Source organism: Triticum urartu, chromosome 2A (genome assembly GCF_056163025.1).
Source record: "Triticum urartu cultivar PI428250 chromosome 2A, HENAU_Tu73, whole genome shotgun sequence".
NCBI lineage: Eukaryota > Viridiplantae > Streptophyta > Magnoliopsida > Poales > Poaceae > Triticum > Triticum urartu.
This window is the reverse complement of record NC_141874.1, coordinates 22,699,506-22,708,666: the sequence shown is the minus strand read 5'-3', so window position 1 is coordinate 22,708,666 and position 9,161 is coordinate 22,699,506. Positions and strand designations below refer to the sequence as shown.

Sequence of the window (9,161 nt, the reverse complement as noted above, 5' to 3'; positions counted from 1 at the left end):
GCATGCAGATCTTCATGAAGATCCCACCACTGCGCCACCTCAGCTGCCTGCCTGCCTACATGGCACCACGTGCATCGCTGGCCAGGGCGCATGTCGACACGAGGAGGAGCGGTGACGGACGGAACGGACTTCGCCCCAGTCCCCGATAAAGCGAGAGGACACCTAAGCAGACGCATTAAATGCGCCTTGTCATGTAATGAGAGGGATAACCTCGCATCACTGTACCCTTTCCACCTCCTGTGTGCCACTGTGGCAACCCCTTTTCCCTATAAAAGGAGGCCCGAGGAAACCAGGAGAGGGATTCGGCTTTTTGGAGCTCCTCACGCCCCATAGCTAGCTCAAGAACACAAATATACATCCACCAAAGCAGGAGTAGGGTTTTACGCATCCTCGCGGCCCGAACCTGGATAAACAAACCGCGTGCTATCTGTTTGATCCACTATTCTCTCAACCCGGCGCCCCGCTAACCGTAGTAGGGATTCTTGTGATCCCATAGGTGTCGTTTCCACCGACATAGGGGATCCACCTCCACCTAAGGGTGATCCCGTGTTTGAGCTTAAACATTTACCTGATACTCTTAAATATGCTTATCTTGATGAGAAAGAGATATATCCTGTTATTATTAGATCTAACCTTTCAGAGCATGAAGAAAATAAATTATTGAAAACTCTGAAGAAGCACAATGCTGCTACTGGATATACTCTTGATGATCTTAAGGGCATTAGTCCCACTCTCTGCCAGCACAAAATAAAATTGGAGAAATACGCGAAATCGGTTGTTGATCACTAACGACGGTTAAATCCTAAGATGAAAGAAGTGGTAAGAAAAGAAATACTAAAGCTTCTGGAGGAGGTATAATTTATCCCGTTGCTGATAGTTAGTGGGTAAGCCCTGTTCATTGTGTCCCTAAGAAGGGAGGTATTACTGTTGTTCCTAATGATAAAGATGAATTGATCCCACAAAGAATTGTTACAGGTTATAGAATGGTAATTGATTTTCGCAAATTAAATAAAGCTACTAAAAAAGATCATTACCCTTTACCTCTTATTGATCAAATGCTAGAAAGATTGTCCAAACATACACATTTTTGCTTTCTAGATGGTTATTCTGGTTTCTCTCAAATACGTGTGTCAAAAGAGGATCAAGAAAAGACAAATTTTACTTGCCCTTTCGGTACCTTTGCTTATAGACGTATGCCTTTTGGTTTATGCAATGCACCTGCTACTTTTTAAAGATGTATGACTGCTATATTATCTGACTTTTGTGAAAAGATTGTTGAGGTTTTCATGGATGATTTCTCTGTTTACGAAACTTCTTTGGATGATTGCTTAAGCAAGCTTGATCGAGTTTTGCAGAGATGTGAAGAAACTAATCTTGTCTTGAATTGGGAGAAGTGCCACTTTATGGTTAATGAAGGTATTTTCTTGGGGCATAAAATTTCTAAAACAGGTATTGTCGTGGGTTTGTCACGGCAGATGTCCTAGCGAAAGGACTTAGTCGTGGAGCCATCGCAACGGGTTAACTCGAAGGGGTTAAAGCGGACACAGGGACACAGAGAGTTTATACTAGTTCGGCCCCTTCGATGAAGGTAAAAGCCTACGTCTAGTTTGTGATGGAATTGATGGGGTTTCGCTGACTAGGGAGCAAACAAGCTTCGCCTAAGTCTCGAGTTGTGGTTGTCTGTCTTTGAACTTCTATCGGGTCGTCCCCTTATATACATGGGTGACGCCCGTCAGTTCACAGAGTCCCAATCTCCAGTTCATACTCATATCCGGGTTGGTCTCTCCTTATTCCTAACTTACAATACAAGTTTACATACAAGCCGGTTTACGGCTACAAGTGTTAAACCGACTACGGCCTTGGGCCTTTACTTAGCTTCTTGGGCTTTAACACTCTTGAACTACTGATGAAGTTAATCCGGCCTAGGCAGGACGGTTTACGCCCAGTAGTAATATCCCCAACATTAGGCCCCAGATTGATTTGAATGTGTTCATGTCAATCCTTAGCAGAAATCTTCATCTTCAACATCTTCTTGTGATTGCTGAACCGTCTTGACGTCATCTTCTCCAATTGCTGTTAAACCGGAGTGACGTCATCTATCATAAAGAAAGTATCCATAATACCTCTTCACTTTAATAAGCTTTGTGAAAATCGAGGCGACAGCTCCGTTCCGTGACCCCTGGTTTGTCGCGCCTGACACATGTCTTTTGCCTTATAAAGAGGACCGAAGGGTCATTTCCTTTTTCTTCTTCGTGCCTTCTCCTCTTCGTCTTCCTCGCGTCATCAGCCTCGGAGCTCCGCCGCCGCCGTCGCCTCCAGCCTCGACCTTGGCCGCTGCATCGACCTGAACATACTAGAGAAACTGCGGTGACCGTCCACATCCTCCTCAGCTCCAGTAAGTCCTCTGTTCTTCTTAACCTAGATCTGTTCTAGGGTTCGCTGTTCTTGTGATGTTCATCGACTGCTCCTGTTTATGCATTATCCTCCATAAGGATCTGTAAATCCTGTACTAAATACCACTTAGTTTTTCGTATCCACCTATAGTCTCGTGTTCAAGTCCGTGGATCTCATCTGCTTATCTGCCCATTGATTCACTTCCGCTCTGTTTCAAGGCTTTTAAATATATTTTCTCTGTTTTTCTGAAGTTGCCTCAGATCCATTGCTGCAACAGAACTTCTTTGAAACCTGTTTCTGCATACTTAGCCATTTCGCAATTTCCAGTGCTTTCAATACTTAGATCGGGCGGTTTAACTTACCATAGAAAAAGTTAATAAACCGATATATACCATTAGTCCCCTTATTGAACCGCCAGGATCCTTTAGCCATAATCCATCGCTTCACAGAGCTTCGGTTTAAACACATTTATCCTCGGTTTAACTTTGATCATATCAGCATATATTCTGTACCCAACACAATCTTGAACCGGAATCACTTTGTTCTGTAGACTCCACCATGGCCAAACAAGTATACGAGTGCAACTGGGCTCCTTCTCGGGTCACAGAGACGCAGCTGAACAATTTAGTCTTGACTGGTGCTTTAAGCAGTAAGAATACCATCCACTGGAGGGTCCCAGGCAAAGAATGTCCTCCCACACCTCGAGAAGGAGAAGTTGTAGTTTTTTCGGATCACTTAGCCCGAGGTTTTAATCCACCCGGTTCAAAATTCTACCGGGACGTCTTGGCCAACTTTCAACTTCGTCCGCAAGATGCTGGTCCCAACTCTGTCACCAATATATGCCATTTTCAAGTGCTCTGTGAGGTGTTCTTTCAAGAGGAACCTACAGTCGAGTTGTTCCGAGATTGCTTCCATCTAAACCGCCGCACTGAATTTACTGATGGCTCTAATATGGAATTGGGTGGCATGGCGATTCAGAAGTGGAAAGAGGTCACTTACCCTCACGCAAAACTGCACAGTCATCCCCAAGAATGGAATCAATCATGGTTCTACTGCAAAGATACCTCCCCTGCTGATGAAAATCCTTTACCCGGCTTTCGTCCGGAGCGGCTTAGCAACACGCACCCCTTTCCACAGAGGCTAACTGCCAAAGAGAGGAGTAAATATGCTCCCCAACTGTCTAAGCTCAGAGCCTTTATGGCCAACGGTTTAACTGGGTTCGACCTCGCTCGTTGCTGGATATCTTGGAGCGTACTGCCTCTCAGCCAACGCTTCGGTTTGATGTGTGAATATACAGGCAGTGTTGACGACCCACTGCGGCACGTGAACATCCAGCTTACTGATGAAGAAGTCACAGAGGCTGTAAAGAAAATTTTGAATGAACCAGAATATGTCTGTGCCCGAACCGGTCTGCTTCCCTTCTGCGCCACCAACAAACCACTAGCTGTAAGTCTGAATTTTCCCTTTCATCAATTCTGATAATATGACATCTGCTTATTACTTGATACCAATATCTGTTGAAACAGGGTGATGATCCGTTTTGGAGCAAGAAGCTTCCGCAAGAGAAGGCAGACAAACCGGAAAGACCGACCCGGCCTAAGACAAAGGTCCTTAAGAAACCTGCTCTCAAAAGGAAAACCACTGCGTCCTCTGATCCACCTGCTGATGATGATGTGGGTAATCCGGACCTTGAGGCAGAACTTGATTCACTTGGTTTGCTTTTTACACACCTTATTGATGATAACATTTGTCAGGATGATGCCGAAGCTAGCCATGCTGATGATGCAGAGGTAATTACTCTTTCTTCTGATTCGAGTCTTCTGCCTTCACGAAAAATCCGTCAGGCAAACCGAAAAGTTAAATTTTCTCATCCTCTTGTTTACTTGGATCCCAACTTTCTTATGAAGACCCAACAGCATGAGGTGCGCCGCACAACTCGGCACAGCGGCCAGGTAGTTACCTCCGCCGGTTTACCGAACAGTCTGGTTCGGAGACGTCGTTCAGAGGTCTCTAATTTGCTTGTCAGTACTCGTCCTAAAGCGGGCTGTTTTTGTCAACCGCTTAACCCATCTGACTCTGATTATCAGGTTACCTCCCACTCATCCTCCGGTGAGTCAACGGGTACCCAGCTACCACCGCTTAAAACCGTGCTTGGGTAAGCTTGCACTTATCATAATATTGTTGGTATTTGTAGCTTTCAACATATACTGTTTTTGATTTTGCTGCTCCTTTTAGGGCCAAACCGAGGCCGAGCAAGAAGGCTCGCCTAGATAAAGCGGCCGGAGAAGAAACTGCTCCTGAACCGGGCGCCACCCCAGATGTTGAGGCGGCCATTCATGAAGACGTGCCCAATGATCCGCCAGCGCAAGATGAGGTTTTTATTGCTGAAGAGAGGCTTGTTGATGTCTCTGGCCCTGCTGATCAGCCAAGAATTCCCGTCCTGATTGAAAAATCTACAAGTCCATCCAAGACTACTGGTAAACCAACAGCCACAGTGCAAACCGGTGATGCCCAGGATGACGAAGTTGTTATAACTGGTGTTGGCCATACCGAACCAAGCAATCCCATCGCTTTGTCCAAGCATACTGCCAAGGACGAATTTGCCGCAATGGACAAGGGTAAGTGGAATGTTGATTTGGCGACATATGCTGCACTGAACGCTCAAGATCTTCACTCTGGGTATCTGAACCGGCTGTATACCAGCCGTGATTATGAAGCTGGCTTAGTGAACATGATGAAGGAGAAATTTGAGGTAACTTTCATATGCCTCTTCTAACTTGTATATCTTTTTAGTCTTGCTAATTCTCCTAGCCCCCAAGGATCGGTTTGGAATCTTCTTTCAAATCGAGACTTGTGACATATAAAGCTGCATACTTCAGAATGTACTGATGTAGCCCCCAAGGGCCGGTTCAACTGAATGATGTTAAACCGAGACTTATTAATATAAACCTGAATGCTTCGAAGTTCACTGATGTAGCCCCCAAGGGTCGGTTCAACTTAATGTAGTTAAACCGAGACTTTAACTAACTGCATGTAGTAGCATCAAAAATTATTTGGAGCAAATAGCCATTAGCCCCCAAGTACCAAGTTGAATACTTGTATTGAGCTTGGGACTTCGCAACCAGTTGACTGTTGTAGATCAAATAGGCATTAGCCCCCAAGTACGAAGTGCATAACTTGTTATGTGGTTGGTACTTCATTTTCTGTACCGTTTGTTAAACCATATAACTGTCTGAATGCAGGCTGAACTGAAGACCAAAGAAAATCAAGTCGCCGACCTTCAAGAGAACTTAAAATCCCAACAAGCTGAAACCTCCAAGGCAAAAGAGGAGTTGACCAGCGCTTTAAGCGTCATGGAACATCTGAAGGAGGGTTTCAAGAAAGATCGGGCGGATTGGGCCACTGAGAAAAACGCTTTGATCAAGAAAATTGAAACTGCTGAAGCTGCCCTTAAACCGGTGACAGATGAGTTGACCTGCGTAAAGCGACAAGTGCATGCAATGACCGCCGCCATCTTTGGTAAGTATCCTTTGTCCTCTGTGATAATTTTGATCTTCCTATGATAGGTCCGGTTTGTGAACTGTTCTATCACGTTGCAGGCACCCGCATTAGCCACTTGGGGTCAGATGTTCGGATGAAATTGAAAGCTGCCTATACGTTAATCGAACAGCTGTACACTGGAGCGCAGCGTATCATTGCGACGGCATCACATAACAATCCGGCACCCACTTTAATCCAAGATACTCTGAAGAGATTGTCAATGCTTCCCGCCCGGATTGAAGAACTGAAAAAATCTGCTGCTCGAACCGGTGCCATCAATGCTTTAATTCGAGCAAAGGCATGGGTGCCAGACTTTGATCCTGTGGAAGCAGCTTAGGGGTATCCCAGTTTGAAGGAAGACGGTTCAGAATTCAATGAAGATGATCTGAGAGCAATAAACCGGGCGGTGCGTCCTCTGGCTTATCGATTAGCAGAAGAGGCAGATTTGACGTATTATCAAGCTCAATATAATAATCAGAACAAACGAGTAGCTGCACCAGTTCCTGAAGCGGAAAATCTGATCCCTCCAATGCGTAAGCATACTTATGCTCCTGATATTGACCCGTCTTCACTGATCCATGATGAAGCTGTTTTTCAAGCTTTAATGGGAATCGACTGGACCACTGTTGACTTCCAGCCGCTGGGTAGGGCAGAAGAAGCTGAAGCGGTGCAGGATGACCCACGACCATCAGATCAAGGCGGTGACCAAGCTTGAACCGAAGGCCGGTTTAATATGCTGCCTTGTTCTACTCTGCCAGAAAAACAATGATCTTATTTGGGCACCATGTTGCCTTGTAATAGGATAGACAATACTTTTGCTTCTTAGATGCCTTCGTGCATCTGTGCTGATACTTTTATTTGAAAGATTGAAACTGCCAATTTATATCTCCTGCAATCATAAAATCTTAAACTACCAGGGCGGTTGTACCGCCAGCCGGTTTATGAATCTTCATATATATACGCAAGGAGATTGACATATATGATCAAATTTTATGATACAAAATACCTTCCATCATTGGGCACGAAGTAGGCTTAGCCAATCTTGGAATGGCGGTTTGATAAACCTGCACCGTTATAGGAGAAAAACAGCTCCTGTCTATATAACGCCGGTTTACTATGTAAACCGTGCTTGGTCGTAATAAACATTTTGTTACTCCAAAAAAAAGGATGTTAACAGAAAAAATCAAACCGGGTAAATAATCTCCGGTTTAAAATGGACCGTGTTCCGCCAATTTGGCTGTTTGAACCGGTGTAAAACGTTGTCGGTTTAAGAACGCAACCAAGATAAAACAGCAGCTTATCAAGAAAATATTTTGAAGCAAAGGCAATGACAAAACCGTTTGCAAAAAGAGAGGCTTTACTGAGCTGATCAGATGGCGTTACCATGGTCGGACACGACCAAGCTCCCAAAAGGTGTAGCTATGGTTTAAGTCAGCCAGGTCCCCAAATGAAACTGTGGCATTATGCCGATCAAGTGGCATGGCAATGGTTCGGGTTCGACCAAGCCCCCAAGTGACTCTATGGCCTTTAGGCCGATCAAGAGGCGTGACTGGTTCAAACTTGACCATGTCCCCAAGTGATCTGGTGGCTTTCGCCTATCAAAAGGTGTTGCATCGGTTCGGACACGACCGAGCCCCCTAATGATATTTATAATTTTAGCAAGGGGTAAACCGGAGGCCGCTTTAAGACAGAACAACTCCATGTAACCACGCATGATATAAAAGAATAGATACCCCGCTTTAGCTGAGGATCCGGTTTATTGTATTTATAATATATACACTATCATAATATGTACATAAGCAGAGCCAATGGCTCAAGTATAATAAGGACGAAGATGAGCTATGTTCCACGGCCTGTTGGTCTCCTCTTCTGATTTGCGTGAGTCTTTTCTCTCTCGAACATCGATCAGATAGTATGACCCGTTGTGCAGATTCTTGCTGACCACGAAAGGTCCCTCCCAAGGTGGGGATAACTTATGCATATCAGTTTGGTCTTGAATTAGCCGAAGCACCAAATCTCCCTCTTGAAAGGTTCTGGTTCTGACTCGACGATTGTGATAACGACGAAGATCCTGTTGGTAAATCGCCGAGCGGGCAGCTGCTATGTCTCTCTCTTCATCCAACCGGTCCAAAGCATCCTGTCGAGCTGTCTCGTTGTCCGCTTCAACATAAGCCGCCACACGAGGTGAATCGTGACGGATATCACTAGGGAGAACCGCCTCCGCTCCATAGACCATGAAGAACGGCGTGTATCCTGTTGATCTGTTGGGTGTGGTATTAATGCTCCATAATACGGATGGCAACTCTTCTACCCAACAACCCGGCGTCCTTTGCAAAGGAACCATAAGCCATGGTTTGATGCCTCTCAAGATCTCCTGATTAGCTCTTTCTGCTTGACCATTGATTGTGGGTGCGCCACTGATGAGACATCAAGGCGAATGTGCTCTCGTTCACAGAACTCCTTCATGGCACCCTTGGACAAATTGGTACCATTGTCTGTGATAATACTGTGTGGAAAGCCAAACTGGAAAATCACCTTTTTGATGAACTGAACCGCAGTGGACGCATCACACTTGCTAACAGGCTCTGCCTCCACCCACTTTGTAAATTTATCAACCGCCACCAGGAGGTGGGTCTTTTTATCCTTGGACCTTTTGAAAGGCCCAACCATATCTAACCCCCACGTTGCAAACGGCCAAGTGATTGGAATCATCCTCAATTCTTGAGCCGGAACATGAGCGCGTCTTGAAAACTTTTGGCAACCATCACATCGTCTGACCAGATCCTCCGCATCAGCATGGGAAGTTCACTACTAGGAAAAGGCCTACTAATGGCGCACCTAATTTGGCCATTAATGGCGCATTAGTGGTGCGCCATTAATGCCACGCCATTAGTATATTTTACTAATGGCGCACCACTGGTGCGCCATTAGTATCTGGTATACTAATGGCGCACCTCGGATGCGCCATTAGTATATACAACAGTGCGCCATTAGTATGCCTCCCAGGGGGCCATGTATACCCAGGTGCTTTGGCATACTAATGGCGCACAACAACAGGATGCGCCATTAGTAACTTCGGCATACTAATGGCGCACTGTTTAATGATGCGCCATTAGTATCCTTTGGCATACTAATGGCGCACTATGATGTGATGCACCATTAGTATGAATATTAGTTTTTTTTTATTTTTTTATTTTCTGTTTTTTGCACAGGTTACAAAATGTATA

At 45.2% G+C, this 9,161-nt stretch overlaps 1 protein-coding gene across 1 annotated transcript; it reads left to right on the top strand.

Annotated features, from left to right (window-relative positions):
• Positions 1 to 5,002: 5,002 nt before the first annotated feature.
• Positions 5,003 to 6,271, top strand: LOC147983041 (uncharacterized). Its single transcript, XM_087540626.1, has 3 exons — positions 5,003 to 5,146; positions 5,637 to 5,913; positions 5,994 to 6,271. The coding sequence occupies exons 1-3, from the start codon at positions 5,003 to 5,005 to the stop codon at positions 6,269 to 6,271; spliced, it is 699 nt and encodes a 232-aa protein (XP_087396752.1).
• The last annotated feature ends 2,890 nt before the right edge of the window (positions 6,272 to 9,161 follow it).